Source organism: Delphinapterus leucas, chromosome 1, assembly GCF_059928025.1.
Source record: "Delphinapterus leucas isolate spDelLeu-1000000601 "Yukka" chromosome 1, BTC_Dleu_Yukka2, whole genome shotgun sequence".
NCBI lineage: Eukaryota > Metazoa > Chordata > Mammalia > Artiodactyla > Monodontidae > Delphinapterus > Delphinapterus leucas.
In genome coordinates, this window is record NC_143129.1 from 144,835,509 (window position 1) to 144,857,425 (window position 21,917).

The following is a 21,917-nucleotide window of genomic DNA, read 5'->3' on the forward strand; positions in this document are numbered from 1 at the left end:
GCAAAACAAAATTAAAAAACAAATTCATGAGACATTGTGGGCAACTGAATGCTGACTGGATATTTGATGTTAGTGAGAAACTGTTCATTTTCTTTAGGTGTGGTAGTGGTATTGATATTATGTTTTAAAAAGTTCTTATCCATTAGAGATACATTTTGTGATATTTTAAATTTTTTTTTAGAATTTTAATTAAATTAAATTAATTTATTTGTTATGTTTTGGCTACGTTGGGTCTTCGTTGTGGCGTGTGGGCTTTCTCTAGTTGCGGTGAACAGGGGTTACTCTTGGTTGTGGCACACAGGCTTCTCACTGCAGTGGTTCCTCTTGTTGCGGAGCGCAGGCTCTAGGTGTGCAGGCTTCATTAGTTGTGGCACGCAGGCTCAGTAGTTGTGGCACACAGGTTCTAGAGCACAGGCTCAGTAGTTGTGGCGCACGGGCTTAGTTGCTCCGCGGCATGTGGGATTTCCTCAGACCAGGGCTCAAACGCGTGTCCCCTGCATTGGCAGGAGGATTCTTAACCACTGCGCCACAAGGGAAGTCCTTTGAGATATTTTTAAATGGCAAAAGCAAAAACAAACAAAAAAACCTTCCCCAGCTTTCCTCAGGTATGACCAGGCCTTTCCTGGCCACCAATCACGCTCCAGGCCTCTCCCCAGCTTACCCTCCTTCCCAGGATCCTCTCCAGTTTTTCCCCCCACCCACACCCTTCTCTTCCCAGACTCACCTCCACTCCACTGGGTCCCGCAGCGTGCCCATCCATCATGTACACACCCCACCCCAGCCTTCTCTATCCCTTGCTCCTCCAAGTGCCAGATCTCGTGTTGGCAAGGGAGACCCAGAGCTGGCCCGGACACGGCTCCACTGGCCTACAAATTGTCACTACACACAGTACTGGAGCCAGCTCAAACACCTCCTCCAGGAAGCCACCCTTGACTACCCTCTGTGCCACTCACTATACCCACCCCCAGACATATAGGCAATGAGGCCTGTTTGTTAAGAACAAGGGCTCTGGGGCCAGACTGCCTGGCTCGTAGTATGTCCTGGGTTCTCCACCAGCTGTATGACTTGAAGCAAGTTACTTCACTTCTCTGTGCCTCCGTTTTCTCACCTGTAAAATGAGGGTACTAATAGCCACGACCTCATAGGGTTGTTCTGAGGACTTAAGTTAATTAAAAAGACATTACAAATAACGCATCAATATTGGCTTATTGTGACAGAGGTACCATAGGAATGTAAGATGTTAATAACAGGGAATCTCGGTGTGGGGTATATGGGAACTCTGTACTATCTACAGTGTTTTTGCAAATCAAAAACTATTCCAAAATAAAAGACATTTAGAAAAAGTATTACAAAGCACCCCTATGCAGAGATCATTATTACCCTGGAATTCACTGCTTTGAATTGAAATTATGTTTCTCTATCTGCCTCCCTGCATTCTGGGAGCTCCTGGGGCACAGGGACTATGTTCCAGTTGACTTTGTGGACCCCAAACCCAGCATGGGCCCTGGTCCACAAGCAGTGATGAATGACTAAATAAGAGGATACAGGGACTAGCCAAACTTTTTCCTTAACCACAACTTGTGGGGCACCAGGAAGTCCTGAATAAGTCCTTGGCACCTGATGTCCTAGGCACTGAGATGGTTTAAGAGCAGACCTGGAGGCCGAAGCACCGTATGCAGCCCTGCAGCCTGTCCTGGGCAGAGGGCTCAGCATATGCTCCCTGGGTCCCAGCAAAGCTGTGCAGAGACAAAGCTCAGCACCGTGTAATGAAGAGTCTTCTAATCAGTACAGACAGTTAAAAAAAAAAAAAACCCGAAAACCCAAAAAACCAGGAGGTAATGAGTTCCTCATCCCTGGGGGTACATAAGCAGAGGCTGAATGGTCCAAACTTCTGGGTCAGGCTCTGCCAAGGCACCTTATCTAGGGACCTCCCTACAGTCTGATGACCAATGACCCACAAGAATGTCCAAGCTCAAAAAGGAATTCACTGATTAAGTCTAACCCCTTCCATTTTGAAGATAAGAAAACTGAGGACCAGAGAGAGAGACTGCCTTCCCCAAAGTCACACAGCACCCCATGACACTGCCTCAGCAGCACCCAGCTCCAGGCCTGGATGAGGGAGCTGCCAGCCACAGTGCAGCTGCCAGCCCACCGCCGTCCCAGAGACCCTGCAGACGAGACGGGTCACTGCTCACCAAAGGCTGCCCCCTCTCCATCTGCAGAGGCCCTCAGTCAGCTGAGGCAGGTTCCAGGCAGCACACAGGCTGAGCAGGCAGTAGATGGGGGAAGGGCTCTGGACTCGTGATGGGGAGGCCAGAAGGAAGGGCAGGAGGGGCCACTTACCTAATGGTGTGCTCAAAATAGATATCGTCCATGGAGGCTGTGACGCAGGGGCAGCCAGCATGCCTCTCCGCTGGCGTCAGGAGAAGAAAGCACGTGTTAGCAGCCTCCCCATGACCCAGGCCTCTGATCAAACGTCAGACCGCCTAGCTAAGGCCTGCCTCCTCGCCCGTGCTCCCACCCTTCTTTACTTTCCTCACCGTGATTACAACACCCTGACCCTGTCTTACGTATGTGGGTTTCGTCTGTCTTAGTGCCTCTCCCTCCTGCTAGACTGCATGTCACTTGAGGGCAAGGATTTTTGCCTGTCTTGTTCACTGCTGTGCCCCAGTCCTGGAGCAGTGCCGGGCACGCAGGAGATACTCAATGAACAGCTGTCGAATGAATGAATGATGACGCCATGCTATTCCACTTCCTGACCTCCTAGAGTGCCCGTACCCCTGTCCAGTCAACCTCACCCACCTTCGTCTCCTTGGCTGAGTCATTCTTCCTCTGAGGACTGTGCTCCCAGGCCTTAGTCCTCCTAGAATCCCTTCTCTGCCCCCAGGGCTGGGGCAGAGCCTCTGGTCTGTTCTCCCAGAGCCCTGCTTCCACCTCCCTTTCCCAGCTCCCATCAGACAGTGCTGGGGGGCAGTCAGTCTCCTGTCTGGCCCCCCCATCAGACTGTGAACTCCCTGTGGGCTGGAGAATACTGGGGCACCAAAGGCAACGAAATGAGCTCAATCCAGTTCCACTCAACTCTACTCAATGCCACAGGCTTTGCTCACAGCCAGTCTCGGAGCAGCCACGTTGAAGGCCGCGCTGTGTCAGAGCAGGGACCTTAAGTTATAGTACTCAGACCTCAGGTTATAGTACTCAGACCTCTGGGGGCCTCCGGGCAAGAGGCTGGGCCCGAGCCGAGCATGGAGAACTTGAAGAGGGCATCGCAGGCAGGTGGAGCAGCCTGAGCAAAGTCTGGGATGAGGGAGGAGGGTGGCACTTGGGGACGGCAACCGTCTCTGAAAACTGGGGCCTCTCCTCTAGGTGTGTGGTGCCGGGGCTGGGAGGGCAGCTGTGCCGGGCGCGGCCTCACCGGACAGGCAGGCGGTGGTGTCAATCCACTTGAGCAGCTGCCCGACGCTCAGCTCGCCACGCTGGTTGGTGTGGCAGGGCAGCACCAGCTGGCTCATCTGCACCTCCGTGGGGTTCCGGTAGCCCTCGTCCTCTGCCATGTTGTTGTTCTCAGTGCGTGAGGCCGACTTCCGGGATGCACGGTTGGAGAACACGGAGGCCAGGCCCTGGGGAACAGATGAGGTGGTCAGCTCACAGCAGGGTCTCCCAGATCTGCCAGTCCCTGAGACCCCAGGGCCACCCGCCATAAGACCCCAACTCCAAGAGTGGCCACCACCTTCCAGCCCAGGGTCTCAGACCCCCAGGGGCTCTCTGGATGCCCTTATGCCCAGCGTCCTTTTGGCCAACAATTCTGTGTTAACATAACCTTGGACCCGAAGGAGGGGGCTGGGAGAGAGGGATGCAGCCGAGAATTAATTCAGCTGGTGGGCCAGCTTATTCAAATTTTGCCTCAGATTCTCCTTCATTCTGGAAAGATTCCCCCTCACTCTTCAGGGAGGCCCAGTGAGCCCTACAGCAGTCAAGCCTGGGGATTTGCTCCTATTTCATCCTATAAGAGCCCCTTCCTTGGGCCCCTCATTCTTCAGATGACATCAGTAGCAGCATCTCTGCTGGGTGCGCATCCGTCATCAGCTCTACTGACTGGGAGGGCTCTGAGCGGTCACTGACCAGCTGGCTGATCCCGACCAGGGCTGGAACAGCTGCCAGCTGGAGAACCAGCAGAGAAAGTCCTCAAACTCATGAGTTAGAGGAGGAGTTTCTGCCCAGGGCCCAGCTTGTCTCACTCGCCAGGCAGCAGAGGTGGGGAGTGCCTAGCAGTCCCCTGGATGGGGCGGGATGAGGAAGGGCAGCCAAACTGCCGTCCTATCTCTCTCATGACACTGTGAACAGAGGTGGGGACGCCTGCCTGCGTGAGTAAAATGACAGGAGGGACGGGCATAGGGGTTCCAATTTTCATGGCCAATGCCAATTGTGGTGACGATAAGTCACCGCTAACATTTATAAAGTGCTTATTAAGTATCAGATACTCGTCTAAGCACTTTACAAGTACTAATTCAAATGTTATCCATACAACAAACCTCCGAAAGAGGTACATTATGATCTTCATTTCAAAGATGAGGAAACTGGGACTTCCCTGGCGGTCCAGTGGTTAAGACTTCACCTTCCAATGCAGGGGGTGCAGGTTCAATCCCTGGTCGGGGGGGGGGGGGGGCGGGGGGCGGGGCTCGTGGCCAAAAAACCAAAACATAAAACAGAAGCAATATTGTAACAAATTCAATTAAAAAAAAAATAGTTGAGGAAACTGAAGCCCAAGTAAGTGCCAAGCCCAGATGTGACCCACAGAGTCTGAGGTCCTACCCATCACAGTACACTGCCTGCAGGACCTCCTGGGGTCCGCGATGAGGAATCTAGGGCCCTGGATGCGGATTCAGCAGCAAAGAGCGCTGTGACCTGATGTTGACCCTGCCACTGCTGCAGGATGGGGGCAGTGACGGCTCGGGGCAAGGATGGGTCTCAATCTGGGAGTCTATACCCTTTGGATAACTCCCTTCACAAGGATCCCGTAGCTAATTCAGTCAATTCAAAACACACCGAGTTAACTTGTTTAGGTCACTGACCCCCTAAGAGGCAGAGCTGGGATTTGAACAAAGCCAGTCTGACCCAGAACAGCTTGTGGGTTCCCAGACAGGCAGCTCATTCCCAAGAGTCCCTGGGTACCAGGCTCAGTGCTAGGGACCGAAAGGAGAGAGAGGAGGGCAGCTGCGCCAGGAGCTCGCAGCCTGGGTGGGGGCCTGCGGGTGCCAGGCTGCCAGGCTGTTGCAGGCAGCTCCCAGGCCGCTGCAGTCCAAGCATCAGGACCCGTCACCATGGTAACCACTGCCAAGGCATTTCCGGCCGGGTGTGCATTGGGGGCCTGCTTGGATGTGGATGCGGGTGGCTGGCTTTCTGGGTGTGGGAGACGGTAGAGGAAGGAGGCAGGCAGACTCCGTTCACCCACACTCTTCCCAACCCCTCCCATGGCTAGAGGTTCTGGGCAGAACATTCCAGAAAGAAGCCCTGGAGAAAGCTAGGGCAATGGGGGACGCAAAATGCAGAGGGTAAGGGGGCAGAAGAAAAGCAGAGCATGTGGAGTTTCTGGGTGGTTCTGTATGTGCACACAGGGAAGCCCCCCCAGCACAATGTCCCTGCTTTAAAAGCCTATTCTCATCTACTGCCTCACTGGATCCTCACGAGGCAGGCAGAGGGTGAAAACCGTTTACCCCATTTTACAGATGAGGAAAGTGAGGCTGGAAAAAGCCCTAGGCCAGCAGTCAGGACATCTGAATTCCAATCCTCTCTGCTTCCCACCTAGCCCATACCCACTCCCACCAGCCTCCTATTTCCTGTTGTGCAAAGCCAAAGTCCCATCCATTGGAGTCTACATGCCTGGAGGCAGGATCTTTGCCTTACCCATTTGTTCATTCATTCATTCACTCATTCATTCACCGAGCACCTCCTCTGTATTGGACCCTCCCCCAAACACTGAGCATATAATAGAAGTTGGGCCAATCCTTTGCGAAGCTCCTACTCTAGTGCTTATGCTTAGAAGTACCTGGCACACAGACTTCCCTGGTGGTGCAGTGGTTAAGAATCCGCCTGCCAATGCAGGGGACACAGGTTCGATCCCTGGTCTGGGAAGATCCCACATGCCACAGAGCAGCTAAGCCCATGCGCCACAAATACTGAGCCCGCACTCTAGAGCCTGTGAGCCACAACTACTGAGCCCACGTGCTGCAACTACTGAAGCCCGCGTGCCTAGAGCCCGTGCTCTGCAACAAGAGAAGCCACAGCAATAAGAACCCATGCACCGCAACAAAGTGTAGCCCCCGCTCGCCGCAACTAGAGAAAGCCCGTGCGCAGCAGTGAAGACACAATGCAGCCAAAAATCAATCAATAAATAAGTTAAATTTTTAGGGCTTCCCTGGTGGCGCAGTGGTTGAGAGTCCGCCTGCCGATGCAGGGGACACGGGTTCGTGCCCCGGTCCGGGAAGATCCCACATGCCGCGGAGCGGCTGGGCCCGTGAGCCATGGCCGCTAGGCCTGCGCGTCCGGAGCCTGTGCTCCGCAACGGGAGAGGTCACGTCAGTGAGAGGCCCACATACCACAAAAAAAAAAAAAAAGAAGAAGAAAATAAATAAATTAATTAATTAATTAAATTTTTAAAAAAAGAAGTACCTGGCACACAGTAGGACCTCATCAAAGGTTTGTAATGGAATGTCTAGAGGCAGACTTGAGTTCAAATCCTAGCCCTGCCCCTCATGTGCTATGTGATCCTGAGCAAGCCCCTCCCCTCCTGAACCTCATCTGTCACTCACCAGGCAGGGGCAGGGGGAGACTGCCAGTCCTCAAGATATCCCACCCTTGATGCCAGGATTCTGGGACCTAGTCCTGCAGGGCTCTGGCATGGCCAGCTGAGCTTTCCAATGAGGAAGCTAAGGAGCCCGGTTACCTGTCAGGCAGGAAATACTGTACACTGAGCAGGGCTGAGCTCCCACCCCACTCCCCCCCTGGCAAGCTAAGGAGCAAGCCCCACTGTGCTGTGCTCCCACTTCCCTCAAAGAGAGGAGTGCAGAGCCCCCGGGCTGGAGCACGCGCAGGGAGGCAAAGCACAGCCTCTCAGACTCCAACTCCTTCCTTGGGCTCCAAGGCAGTCTGCCACGTCAGGGCAGGCAAGGCCAGGCCTCCTTCTAATCCCATGGTGGGCAGGCATCCAGCCCGGGAGGCAGGGGCGTGTGTGGCCCAGGCAGGGTTTTGCCAATAGGGCCCCAGAGCCGAGCCATTCCTCTCAGGGCCAGTCACGGGGAGAGCAGAGGCCCTGGTCAGAGTTAGGGCCTGGGGCGGCCAGGCAGGCTGCGCCAAGACAGCTGACAGGGAGGACAGAGCCTGCACGAAGGTGGAGAGGGCATCTAAGGGCCAGGGACATGCGCTCTCAGACGGTAGCCATGCCAGGGGCTGGCTTCCAGCTGCAACAGACCCGGCCAGATTTGATAATCCCAGACTAGGCCCCAGCTGGCTACACTGTGGTCTCTGTGTCCCTGCTCCTCAGCCAGAGGCATGGGACAGAACTGCTGGGTCAGAGCAAGAAAGGCCACTTTGCTCAATCCCTTCACACCTGGGGAAACTGAGGCACACAGAGGGAAAGGCTTGTCCTGGTAAAGCCCCCTAGGCCAGGGCTCCTTCTGGGCAATTTAACAACAGGCTACACTACAGACTTAATCTGGATTTCCTCCCTCCCCCAAGTAGCCAAGTCTCAGTGACCCAACCTCCTTAAACTCTCAGTCTAGCCCCCCTGCCCTGATGTGTTCAGGCCCCCGCACTGCTCACTCACTGGGTTATTTCCACAGCCAGTCCACAGGCCTCCAGTAGCTCTCCACCTTCTTCCAGGCCTCTGTGCAACACCAGAAGGATCTTTCCAAAACCCAAAGCCACCAACTAGACAACCACAACCTACAGCGTCCTGCCTTGCAGGGAGGCTGGACCCAGCCCTTGCAACTGGGACTTCGTTCTGTGCCTTAGGACCACACAGACTTTTCTGAAGAGCAAGCCTGAGCAGGCATCTCCCCTGCTCAAGACTCCTCGATGGCTTCCTGCCGCTCTCAGGATCGAGGCCCTACTCTGTAGCTGCTGCCACTGTCCCCGCAGCTGCTCTCCCAGCTCCAGACCACGCTCGGTTCCTCAGAGCACGCTCTCACCCCACCTCCGTTCCTCTGCCACATGGGCACTGCCTCTGCCTAGGATCCCTTCACCTGCGCTACTTGCCGAGTGACTGCTTCCTCCTCCTCCCTCTTCAGCACCTCCCCCTGCCTTTTCCCCAGGGAGAGCTAGGGCCTCCCTGGCCCCCACAGCCTTACTGTCTCCACACGGCACCGACCGAGCTGTGCAGTCACTGATTCAGAGCTGCCTGCCCCAGCAGACAGGCATTCCCACAGAACAGGGATGGAGTCAGGCCTGGCGCAGAGCAGGTGCCAAATAAACGCCTATGGGAGAGGAAAAGGGTGATGACAAGGGCGGCCTAGGAGCTGAGACTTGATGACGAGGACCATCTGAGGTACAGGGAGGACTACAGAACAGCAGAAAGGAGACGCAGGAACAGCTGGGACTCCAGTGATGGGAGTGGCCGGGGCAAAGGGAAGCAGGTGGGGAAAGTACGAGGTACCTGTTTGGGTGCAGACAGAGGGAGGGGCCAAGGAGTCCCCAGAAACCACGGAAGACCCCTGGAGAAGGGCGCGGCCTACAATGATTAGCGGGAAAACGTAGAGACCAGCCAGCAGAGACATCTTAGTGCCTTCAAGAACCATCTTGAAGGACTTCCCTGGTGGCGCAGTGGTTAAGAATCCACCTGCCAGTGCAGGGGACACAGGTTCGAGCCCTGGTCCGGGAAGATCCCACATGCCGCGGAGCAACTAAGCCCGTGCGTCACAACTACCGAGCCTGCGCTCTAGAGCCTGCGAGCCACAACTATTGAGCCCACACACTGCAACTACAGAAGCCCGCACACCTAGAGCCTGTGCTCCACAACAAGAGAAGCCACTGCAATGCGAAGCCAACGCACCACAACAAAGAGTAGGCCCCGCTCACTACAACTAGAGAAGGTCCACACACAACGACAAAGACCCAAAGCAACCAAAAAAATAAAAAAGAATCATCTCAAAGAGCAGGCCTAGAGCAGAGGAGGCCCACCTACCCTGGAGGGGAGGAGCTGGCCTGGGCGACCGCTCAGCTCACCCACCATGACACGGGGCTGCCCTTGGGCATCAGCCTGGCCTGGACCCAAGTCCGGTTCCACAACTAACTTGTGTGACTTCAGGCAGGCTGCTCAGCCTACCTCTGTGGACTACCTACAGTTCCCTCAACTGTAAAAATGGGATTATAATACCTACATCCAGGGTCATCATGGGGATGAAATTAAACTAGATCAAGTGTTCAAATCTAGCACACGCCTGCCACGTGGCTAACATTTATTGAGCACTTAGGTTAGCATTATAAACTGAGTTTGGGCTTCCTACAGAAATATAGCTGGGAGACACCTAAACAGAGCTCAAACCAGACTGTCTACATAGTACTTTCTCATGTATGAGTTCACCAGAGGCTCACAGCAACCCCATGAGGAGGCAAGACCAGTAGCTGATTTGAGAGGTTCTGTGAGAACTCAGAAAGCCAGCAATAGTGGAGCAGGGATTCAAGTGCAGGGTGCAAGACCCCACACGGCCTTGCTCCCCCCACCCCACTCTCCCGCCTGGCCTCTCCCCAGGGGGTGGGGACTGGAAGGCAGGCAGGCAGCAGGGAGAAGTGCCTTGGCCCACCGCCAGCCAGGCCTCATGAAAACCAGGCACTCCTGCAGTGTGAGGGAGCTGCCTCAGCTGGTGCCCTGTCCCCACAAAGGTGGCTCCAGGCTCTCAGAGCGACCAGCCGCTTCCCAGTGGTTTTCTCACCAGCAAGGCAGGAGCATCTGTCAACCTCCTAAACACCCCTTCAAGTCTATTCCCTGTCTTCTTCCCAGAAAAGGCTCTGAGGTAGCCTGCGCATGCACACAGACTGCACACACACAGGGCTCCATAATGCAAACAGAGCTAAGGAACAAAATAAGGGAGGAGCAATTATGTTAGGAATCCAGGTGCACAAAGATGCTACCATAGAGAACTGCATTTGGCCTTGAGATTCCCAGTAGACAAGGCTATAAAGGACAGTAGTGGATGCACCCGTCCGTGACACCAGCTAGGGGACTGGGAGGACGTCGGTCGCCTGTTCCATAGGCTTTTTTTTTTTTTGCGGTACGCTGGCCTCTCACTGCTGTGGCCTCTCCCGTTGCGGAGCACAGGCTCCGGACGCGCAGGCCCAGCGGCCATGGCTCACGGGCCCAGCCGCTCCGCGGCATGTGGGATCTTCCCGGATCGGGGCACAAACCCGTGTCCCCTGCATCGGCAGGCGGACTCTCAACCACTGTGCCACCAGGGAAGCCCTCCATAGGCTTTTGATAGTCATATATATCAGATCATACCTTCATTCTAGAAGATAAATAATGGTCTCCAGCGCCCTATGCACACATCCTCATTTTACTTCTAGCTACAGGGTGTGTTGGCACTTGACATTTTTCAAGATTTGGGGGTGAGGAAGGTAGAGAATTAAATCATTATTTTTTACTAAGCACCTCTTATATGTCATTCATTTGGTTAGCACTTATTGAACACCTACTATATACCAAGTTCTACGCTAGGAGCTTCCATATGTATTATTTCAGTAATTCTCATATCTATCCTACAACACACTGTTATTCTACCCATTTTACTGATGAGGAAACCAAGGCTGAGAGCCAGTACATTGCTTCTGAACACCTGAGAAGTGACAGAGTTTAAGACAATCCCAGGGCAGTTCCCTGGTGGCCTAGTGGTTAGGATTCTGGGCTTTCACTGCCATCACCCGGGTTCAATCCCTGGTCAGGGAACTGAGATTCTGCAAGCCACGCAGCACGACCCCAAAAAAACCACAAACAAACAATCCCAGACCTACCAGCCAAAGCCCACATTTATATCTCTATAGCACTTCCATAGGCCTCGGAGATGGAGAAGGTGGAAGAAATTCTTCAATCCGAAACTCAGAGAGGGGACGCAAACTACCCCACATCATACAGCCGGTCAGTGACGGAGGAGAGAACAGAGGCCAGTGCCCTGAGTCCCCACCCAGAGCCCACAGCCTGGGGTAGGCTGCTCAGGCGCTGGGCACTCCCCTTCTGACAGCCAGCTCTTGTGCTCTCCCAGTGTGGACAGAGGGGGATGGGAGGGTCTCCAACCTTCTCATCTTGCCCCTGACCCTAAATCTGTTAAAGAAGGGAAGTGGGGTTGGGGGCATAATTGAAATTCTGAGCTAAGCCTGCCTCCTTTGGAGGTAGAGCTTCATGAGGCATTTCCAGTTCAGTGCCTTCCTATAAAACTGAATATAAATGGAATTTGTATCAGCTCATCACCCCCAGGAGACATTGGATGAGTTATTTTACCTTCCTGTGCCTCAGTTTCCTCATCTGTCAAATGGAGCATTTAACTAGAGTCTCCAAGACTCTTTTCAACCATGAAAGTGTTTGGCTTATGGGAGGACTTTCTTGACAAGACCCACGAGGCCCGCGGCAGATCGCCGGCCACGCCTCCAGTCTTGATCACACCCGTACCGCCAGCCACACTGGCCGTCTCTCAGTTCCTCATACCCATCAGGCCACTGCCCACTTCTGGACTCTTCTCACGGCATCCCCTCTGCCTGGAGCAGTCTCCCCTCTCCTCTCCACCTCTGTAAGGCCTTCTCATCCCTCAGCTCCATTCTCTCTCCCGCCATCCTCATGCTCCTGGCCCCATGAACCTCTGGTCTAAATGCTCTCCATTGTGACAACATTCATTTAATTGTGGGAGTATTTGGTGGACATCGATGCGAAGATCCACCAGGTAGGAGCCCTCTCTCTCTACACCTGGTGTCCACCGGGCCCAGCACGGAGCCTGGCTCACCGTGGACCAAATGAATGAGTTTGTTCAGAGGGTCTCCAATTCCCACTGATGTCACCCTATGTAGGCAGGGAGAATACAGGCCATGAGGTCAGGAGAAGTTCTCCACTAGAGGCCCTGCCCCTTCACCCCATTCTATTTTTTTTTTCTTTTTTTGGCCACGCTGCAAGGCATATGGGACCTTAGTTCCCCGACCAGGGATCGAACCTGTGCCCCCTGCAGTGGATGCACGGAGTCAACCACTGGACCACCAAAGAAGTCCTTTTTCTCCCTCTCTTTTTTCCCCCCTTCACCCCATTCTAGAACAGAGAGTCTGAACGTCACCTGCCTCCATCCACTCCCCGAGGGTAAAAATAGCTTGTCTGAAATCTGATACCTACCCTCAGCTGGGTCATCTGGAGAATTCCTCCAGCCCCACTGAAGAGCCAGCCAGGGGCCAGAGAGGGCAGGGAGGGCATTTCCTGAACGCTTAACCATTCCTATCTCATCTGGTACACAGGAAACATTTGAGGTGTTATCATTGGCAAGGTACACAGGGGACCCAGAGAAGTCCCAAGTCCAAGGTCCCGCAGCTCTAAACCACAGAGCCAGGACTTAAGTGCAGGCCTCCTGCTTCTATCTGCAAGGTAGCTCTTGCCTCCTCACCACAAGACTGAAAAGGGCTTAGAGATTAAATACAACTGCCTGCTGGTATGAACGGGGAAACTGAGGCAGTGGGTGCCGTCTGTCCAAGGTCTTAAGTGAAAGGGCCTGAAGTGGGGCAGACCTTGAGTAAGTAATTGAGAAGGTGAGGACAATCCCCATCCCATCTCCATCCAAGACTTGTGAGGGTTAAAGGAGATCCCGAAACTGAGGGCACCCGACTAGCTGTGAAGCGCTGCCAGATGTGACGGAGGCTGGAGACGATGAAGCAGTCGGGCAGGACCAGACTTGTCTTTCCCCCAGCAGCCTTCTCACTCCTGGAAACCAGAATGTGGAGATGGGAGGAAATGTATGGAAAGTGCCTTGTAAACCACAGTGGCTCAGCCCTCCTTTTATTCCAGCACTTCTTGAGTCTGCGAAGGGCCTGCCCACAGGGACAGGACAGCCCGAGTGGATCCCCGCACAGAGCAAGACAGGGGTTACCTGGGAGACACTGCTATGCAGAGCGGGCGCAGCAGGGGGCCTGAAAATGAGGTGGAACCTGCAGGGACTGGCTGTGTGGGACTGGGATTCAAAGTAGCCTCACCCTCAGCTCTGCTTCTCTGCATTGTTTGGGCACTGTCCCCACAGAGTGTTGCAGAGCTATGACCGATGGGACGTGAGCAAGTTTTTAAATGTCTCTGGCCCCAGCTTCCTCCTTTATAAAACTGAAAGGGTAGGTATGCAAGTGAGAATGCAAACAATCGTGCTCCCTTGTTTAATTATTTAATATGTGCCAGGTGTGGTGCTAAGCATTTTCTGTGCCTTTTCTCTTTCAATCCTCACACAGCCCTAATAGTCAAATGTTGTTGTTATTCCCATTTTACAGATGGGAAAACAGAGGCTCAGAAAGGGTATGGTGCACGCGCGTGTGCGCGCACACACATACACACCCATGCACGCACACACACACACACACACACACAGCCAGTAAAGGGCAGAGTTGGGACTTGAACCCAAGTGTGTTTAACTCAAGGGCTGAGTCTGCTTGGGTACTTTGCTGTAACTGCCTCTCTCTTGTCTGACAGGCAGGATAGTTATTGCTGCATCCCAGGCATCAGTGCCAGGCACAGGCCCTTCCTTACCCACACATGCCAGGCAGGGCCCTCAGGGAAGCTCTCCTCCCCATCGACCCCCACATCCTCTGCAGGAAACAGTGATGGTATCAGGAGCTCCTCCCAGCACAGTCCAGGGTCCGGGCACTTGTCCTACTGGATGCTCAAGGCCAGCAGCCTGTGAGGGAGTGAGATGCCACCACCAGTGCAGAAACTGCAAGCTGTCTGTCAGCGGAAAACTGTACTTTCTAAATCCTTAACTTTGGGGAGTGGGAGGAAACCTCATGGACAGCTAGATAGGTCCCTCTCAGACGCAGGCATGTCCAGCTACCCCTGCCCCTCCACCACTGACAGCTGCCTCCCTGCAGCTTCCTTCCTTGGAGCTGTTTGCCACCTCTCACCCCCTACGTCCAGCAGACCCCAGAAAGTGGCAGGAGGGGTCTGCACACAGGCAGTCTGACCCCAAGTGTGACTGGCCCCTCGGGCAAGCCCCTCTGATAGTATCCAGCATGGAACTCACATTCACGGGGAACCCCCCGCCATGCGAGCCCCTGGCAGTGGGGTGAGCCCTTCAGGATCTGTGAAAAATAGGGCCAGCCACTCTCTTCATCAGAGCCCTTCATGCCCTGTCTGCCAGATAGCCAAGGCTGCTGCCTGACACCGCATCTGAGTCACCATGGCAACGGGTGGCCAGGCGATGGGCCAGGTCTGGTCATCCTGCAAGCAAGTCCATTTACCTTGGAGCTGGAAACAGTTACAGGGACCACAGGAGAGCACGGGGGAGATGGAGAGAGAAAAAGAAGAGGGGAGGGGGGAGGAGAGAGGGGTTACAGAGAGAGAAAGAGGGAAAGAAGGGAAAGAGAGAAAGGGAATAGAAAAACCATGAGGTCAAAGGATAGACGCTGGTAGGGAACAGAGCAAGTGGAAGAGAGGACACACACACACACACACACACACACACACACGAGAGAGAGAGAGAGAGAGAGAGAGAGAGAGAGAGAGAGAGAGAGAGAGAGAGAGAGAGAGAGAGAGAGAGAGAAGTGAGGGAGGCAGGAAAGGGCCCCCTCCCAAACTCCCCCACTGCTCACATTCCTCAGGCTGGAGCTGCTCTCAGCCCTTTGGGATTCTGGCCACAGCTGGGACTTCCTGCCCCAGGAAGCTGGCAGCCCCGTGGCCCCTTGGAGGCCCCAGCTGCTGCTCCAGTCCCTGCAGTCCCCTCCACTGAGGGATGGTGTCTGCCCTCCCCAGCAGGTGGGGCCCCTGCCCCAACCCCTCAGGCAGCACCTACAGGTTCAGTCCCCTGCTTGGTCCCCACACTCCCCCAAGGCCCCAGCTGGTCACCAGTCACCAGTTCTCCCGTCCTCTCGCCCAGTTCCCCTCCCCTCATACAACACACCAACTTCTTTCCTCCAAAGTGTTCAAGAAATCATTCCTAAGCAGAGCAGAGTGGCGAGAGTGGGTGTGACTTCACCCACAGAACGCATTTCCTTACTCCGCAGGAAGAGTGGGCCTCAGGAGGCCCAGCAAGGGGACACCAACCCTCGAGGGGCTGCTTCTAAGGCCCCGAGTCGCCAGGTGGAAGGCTGGGACCCAGAGCTGGGCCTGGCTGCTCCCTGGCAGGGGCTGCTGAGCTGAGCAGATGTGCCAGTGGTTCTCTGCTGGGCACTCACCATGTTCCAGGGCCTTCCTCGGCCTCAAGCTCTCTGGCTGCAAGGTGGCCTTATCATTCCTGTCCTAGTCCCACTCCCACCCCCATGTGCCCTAAACTGTCTCAGAGGAATCTGAGCCCACAAGAAAGGCTTGTTGAAGAGGTGATGAGCAGGGCAGAGAGAGAAGAAAGAAAAACAGGAAGGCATAGGGTGCTGGCAAGGGGGACACAGCCTGCATTGGAATCCTGGTACTGCCTCTGTCTCCCTGGATAAACTTAGTCACTTACTTAAGCCACTCTGAACCTCACTTTCCACATCTGTAACATGGGAATAATAATATCATAGTGAGTATTCAATGAGATTATATACAAAGTGCTTAGACCAGGATCTGACCTATAGAAAATGCTTGAAAAGTATCAGCTCTCCATGTTGTTAAAAAGCCAAGGCATGGGGACTTCCCTGGTGGTCCAGTGGGTAAGTCTCCACGCTCCCAATGGAGGGGGCCCGGGTTCAATCCCTGGTTGGGGAACTAGATCCCGCATGCATGCCACAACTAAGAGTTGCATGTGGCAACTAAGAAGCCTGCGTGCCACAACTAAGAAGCCCGCGTGCTGCAACTAAAAGTTCTGCATGCTGCAACAAAGATCCCGCGTGCTGCAGCTAAGACCCGGCACAGCCTAAATAAATAAAAATAAATCTTTAAAAAAAGAAAAAAAAGCTGAGACATTTATATCATTCTTTTAGATTCCATACAATACATAAATAGACTCGTAGACATAGAAAACAAACTTGTGGTTACCAAAGGGGAAAGGGTGGGAGAGGGAGGGATAACTTAGGAATTTGGGATGAACAGATACACACTACTATATATAAAATAGATAAACAACAAGGACCTACTATATAGCACAGGGAACTATATTCAATATCTTGTGATAACCTATAATGGAAAAGAATCTAAAAGAATACATATATATATATATATACACACACAAGAATACATATATATATATATATATATATATATATATACATCACTGAGTCACTTTGCTGTACACCTGAAACTAACACAACAATGTAAATCAACTATACTTCAATTAAAAAAAAAAATGCCAATGCATTGTTGAAGGACACAGGGAATCATCCTAACCTGGAAGGGCCTGCACTGGTCCCTGGGGTAAGAGATCCCCGCCGTGACTGGCCAGGCGGCCCTGGCAGAGCCCATGCCAAGCTTGAGGATGAGGACCCAGGCTTCGGGTGGACAAGAGAGCTGCGGGAAGCTCCCAGTGGTGGCAGACAGGCCTTTCTACCCAATTCCAGGACAGACACTTCCAGGTAAACACGCCAAATGTCTACCACCAGGGCTTCATTTCATCCATGGATCAAGATGTTGAACAGGCTGGAGTCTGTGGTACTCCAAGGAGGCCTCCCATGGATGATCACTCACAGTCTAGCCAGACTCAGCAACTTCTCATCTCCCTGGACCCTGAAAGGCTCAAGACGCCTCACTAAGGAAATGGCTCCTTGGAATAGAAGGCAGTGATCGCAAGAAACCAGCTCGGGTTCACAGGGAACAAGGCATTCCAGGCACAAGGCAAGAGCTCACTGGGGCAGGAATAGACATATTTTGCGTTTGCACAGATCCAGAACATTGTGGGTGCGCAGTAGACATGAGTTAAATTGAACCTGGGAGCTGTCTCCCACATTTGCCTGCTCTGTTCAACTTTTGGTCAAAGGGCTTGAATGAAGACACACCTGGTCATGGATGGCCACCTGAAAGGTTGTAACTTTTAAACATAAAACCAAGCAGATGAAAATGAACACGATTCACACTGTCAGGCTGCATTTAAGTTTTTCTGTTGCCATCACTTTGTTCTATGTGTGCTGGCGTGGCTCTAGCTTAATGGTTGTTTATGCAAATGGCCTCATGGTTTCCTGTAACCACAAGCACAACAGTGGCAACTCCTGCTGCATCCAAAAGGGGCCCTGTGGTTGCTGAAGGCCTCTGAGGAGGTGAGCGGTGGGGACGTGTTTAGGGCAGGAGTGATTGGGTGGCAGGGAAGAGACAGCCTCTAGCTGAAGCACGGCAGGCAGTGTGAGGCCCAGCTCTGTAAGGGGGAGACAGAGCGGACAGGGAGTGGCACAGGACGGACAGCCAGGGAGTAGGGGCGACAGCGAGGGGGCCAGGCTACTTATGGCTTGGGTGACAGCCCTCTGGCTGCAAATGTGAGGGCTGGCGGGGTCAGAGGACAGGAGGGTCCTGGTAAGGAATAAAACCAAGACCAAACAGGAGTGGACAAGGTTAGAAAGAGGCTAATTCTGGCCGGGGATCAGCATCAACATTTTTAAAGACTCAGACTCTCCACTCATGAATAGACAGTAAACAAAGGAACGAGATTGTTTTAGAGTGAAAAGTACTGTAAGAAGGAAAACAGTGGCACTATTCACAATAGTCAAGACATGGAAGCAACCTAAATGTCCATCGACAGAGGAATGGATAAAGAAAATGTGGTACTGTGCTCGCTTCAGCAGCACGTATACTAAAATTGGAATGATACAGAGAAGATTAGCATGGCCCCTGCTCGAGGATGACATGCAAATTCGTGAAGCGTTCCATATTTTTCCAACAAAACATTGTGAAGCAACTATACTCCAATAAAAATTAATTAAGTACTTTACATAATTATTTTTTAAAAGAAAATGCAAAGTATTTCCTAAAAGAAAAAGAAAGTCATGAATCGAAGTATATTTCAAGTTACTGGCATCACCGCATGGAAAAATAAGAAACTGACTTTAAAACTCATGATTTTGACTGTATATCCTTAGTGGGACTTATCCTAAGAACAGAAAGGGGGCTTCCCTGGTGGCGCAGTGGTTGAGAGTCCACCTGCCGATGCAGGGGACACGGGTTCGTGCCCCGGTCCGGGAAGATCCTACATGCCGCGGAGTGGCTGGGCCCGTGAGCCATGGCCGCTGAGCCTACGCATCTGGAGCCTGTGCTCCGCAACGGGAGAGGCCACAACAGTGAGAGGCCCGCGTACCGTAAAAAAAAAAAGAAGATATGGTACATATATACAATGGAATGTTAGCCATAAAAAGGAAAAAAAGAATGCCATTTGCAGCAACATGGATGGACCTAGAGATTATCGTACTAAGTGAAGTAAGTCAGACAGAGAAGGACAAATATCATAGGATGTCACTTATATGTAGAATCTAAAGAAAAAAAATGATACAAATGAACTTATTTACAAAACAGAAATAGACTCACAGACATGGAAAACAAACCTATGGTTACCAACAGGGATGGGGGAGGGGTGGGGATAAACTAGGAGTTTGGGATTAACATATACACACTACTATATATAAAATAAACAACAAGGTCCTACTGTATAGCACAGGGAACTAAATTCAATATCTTGTAATAATTTATAATGGAAAATAATCTGAAAACGAATATATATATATGTATAACAATCCCGTTGCTGTACACTTGAAAGTAACACAACATCGTAAATTAACTATACTTCAATTTAAAAGAATTTTTTAGAAAGAAGAAAAACAGCATATGTGATAGAGAGAGAAGTGGTGGACCTGAAGGAACTAATTTAGGTCGAGTAATCAAGGAGACTCGTGGCCAAGATCTGAATGAATGACAAGCAGGAGAGATTGGGCAAGGTTCTGGGGGCACAGGGTCCCAGGCAGGGGAGCAGAGGGTGCAAAGAGCACAAGGAGGAATGGGAACAAGCTTGGCTGCCAGAGGAAGAGCAGGGTGGCCAGAGTAGCCAGGGCAATGTCAGGGAGAAGGGAAGAGACCGGGAAGAGTCCTATGTCACCCAAGGCCTAAGGTCTCAGTGGAGTTTGGATTTTACTCGAGGTGTGATGGGAAAAAATGAAGTCTATGAGTGGGGAGAGAGTGATCTGGCCTGCATTTTAAGATCACTCTGCTGCGGACTTCCCTGGTGGCACAGGGGTTAAGAATCCACCTGCCAATTCAGGGGACACGGGTTCGAGCCCTGGTCCAGGAAGATCCCACATGCCGTGGAACAACTAAGCCCGTGCGCCACAACTACTGATCCTGCGCTCTAGAGCCCTGCAAGCCACAACTACTGAGCCTGCGCCCCTGGAGCCCATGCTCCGCGACAACAGAAGCCACAGCAATGCGAAGCCTGTGCACCACAACGAAGAGTAACCCCCGCTCGCTGCAACTAGAGAAAGCCCGCGTGCAGCAACGATGACCCAACGCAGCCAAAAGATAAATAGAATTAGTAGTATAAATAAATAAAAAAAAAATCTTTAAAAAATAAAAAAGATCACTCTGCTGTTGTGTGGGGGCAGATTGCAGGGTGAGAGAGAAGAAGCAGCGAGACTCCTCCGTGGGCCCCTGCAGTCTGAAGAGAGATGATGGACCCAGCAGTATGGGAGGTGGAGCCAGTGCAACATGCTGAAGGCTTCCATGTGTGAGAGTGAGAGAACAGGAGGTCGTGGGGAGGATCCAGACTTTGGACAAATGGCTGGTAGATGGTGGTGATGGTTACTGAGTTGGGAGAGACCAGGGGAGAAATAAGTAGGGGTGGAATCAAAGATTTTTGAGATCCTATGAAACACTTAAAGAGAGATGTCAAGGAGGATGAATGTTCAAGTTTGGAGTCCGCTGGAGAAGAGGCTGGACCTGGGGACATGAGAATACTTGGGCTTTTAAGATCCACAGGACTCTGCAACCTTGTGGTCGGTCAAAGGAGGCTGCCAATTCTTTCCTACTCCTCCTTAGACCCCAGGTTGGGTCTAATCCCCTCCTCTTGAATCTGGATCCCCCTTAGTGACATTTCAACTGGTGACTTCTTTTTTTTATATGTGTTGGGTCTTTGTTGCTACACGTGGGCTTTCTTCTAGTTGCGGCAAGCAGGAGCTACTCTTCATTGCGGTGCGCGGGCTTATTGCGGTGTCTTCTCTTGTTGTGGAGCATGGGCTCTAGACACGCGGGCTTCAGTAGTTGCAGCACCCAGGGCTTAGAGCACACGGGCTTCAGTAGTTGTGGCACACGGGCTTAGTTGCTCCATGGCATGTGGGATCTTCCCGGACCAGGGCTGGAATTCGTGTCCCCTGCATTGGCAGGCAGATTCTTAACCACTGTGCCACCAGGGAAGTCCTCAACTGGTGACTTCTGAGGCCAGATCATGAGAAGCCTGGCAGCTTCCACCCAGGCCTCTTGGAACTCTTGCTCTGGTGGAGCCCACTGCCAGGTGGGAAGTCTGACTTCCCACTGAGACCTTCATATGGAAAAGGCCCCATGTGGCTGCTCAGAATGACAGTCCCAGCTAGAACCAACCTTCCGGCCATTCCCACCAAGGGGCCAAATACCAGTGAAGCCATGGTGGACTCCATAGTCCAGCCCATCCACTGGCTGAACACCACCAAGTAACCTCCATCAACACCACATAGAGCAGAAGAGTCACCCAGCCAAGCCCTGCCCAAATCCCTGACCCACAAAAAATCTCAAGATAAAATAAAACGGTTCTTGTTTTAGGCCACTAAGTTTGGGGATAGTTTGTCACACAGTCATAGTAATAGAACAGACATCATCCAAGGAGAGAGCAAAAGAGGTCGGCTAGGAAGGAGAAGCCTGCAAGGGAGCCAGAGAAGGAGCCCTGAGGTGGGAGGATCTCCAGGAGGAGGGGCGCCTGTGGGTCCAAGGTCAGAGAAGCTCTAAGGGGGCGGGAGGAAGGGCGAGAGAAGAGCCCATTAGAGTGTATTAGGAAAAGGATGAGAGGAAAGAAGTGGAAGCAGGGACCACAGAAAACTCTTTCAGATTCTTGTGGGAATGGGGAGCAAAGAAACAAGGGAGTATCTGGGAGGGGACATGGGGACAAGGGAGGGGTTCTGTTTGCCTAGAGGCAGGAGAACAAAGAGCTCGTTTGTCTGCTAATGGGACAGAGCCAGTTGTGTGCCTGAGAACCGCCTACAGCACAGGGACTGCCCAAGAACTGCTCTCCCAGAAGCTCAGAAAATCCCTTTTTAGAAATCTATGGCTGTCATTTACTGTGCACCTACTATGTGCCAGGCCTAATTCTTGGGGGTCCTTTAATTCTCAAGTCCACCCTGAAGCAGGAGCCCTCATTTTACGGTTGAGGAAAAGGAAACTCAGGGAACAGGGAAAGATCCACTCAAAGACACATGACCAGTAAAAGGTAGAGCAGAGACTGGACGTGGGCTCTTCTGACTCCAGAGTCTGGCAGGGGTGCTGCAGGGGGACCAGTCCTGGAGGGAGATCAGATCCCCCAGCCTACGGGACTTATGAGACAGAGCCTGGCACTTGGGAGACCCTCCATCGGTTTCCTCCCTGCTCTCCTGCCTTCCAGGTGATACAGAGAAAGAGCTGGACGGGAGTGGTCCTTGGCCAGTCCATCCCCCACTGGGCTGTGGGGATCTCACCACCACCCACCATCACCATCCCCCCATGCCTCTGCAGAGGGCCTAGCAGGCTCAGAAGTCCCTCCCAGTCTCCTGTTTGCCTCCCTGAGAACCAGTCTGAGCAGCGGTGAGACACACCTTCTCTTAGTCTT

General features: G+C 52.6%; 1 protein-coding gene and 1 non-coding gene across 4 annotated transcripts in view; one reads left to right on the forward strand and one right to left on the reverse strand.

Moving 5' to 3' along the window:
* The window catches only part of ACOT11 (acyl-CoA thioesterase 11), a 64,076-nt gene that overhangs the window by 29,539 nt on the left and 12,620 nt on the right, over nucleotides 1-21,917 (reverse strand). For 2 of the 3 annotated variants that reach the window (XM_089922147.1, XM_089922160.1), the window contains exons 2-3: nucleotides 3,413-3,617; nucleotides 2,344-2,413 (exon numbers count right to left, since the gene is read on the reverse strand). In XM_089922147.1, coding sequence (XP_089778273.1) covers nucleotides 2,344-2,413; nucleotides 3,413-3,551 — 209 coding nt within the window. In that variant the 5' untranslated portion in view covers nucleotides 3,552-3,617. Of the gene's footprint in view, nucleotides 1-2,343; nucleotides 2,414-3,412; nucleotides 3,618-4,529; nucleotides 4,665-21,917 lie in introns of those variants that run through there. The other variant, XM_022575764.3, reaches the window with a different exon arrangement.
* Nucleotides 17,874-17,980, forward strand: LOC115801882 (U6 spliceosomal RNA). The gene has a single exon (XR_004022240.1). It is a non-coding gene; the product is annotated as a U6 spliceosomal RNA (small nuclear RNA).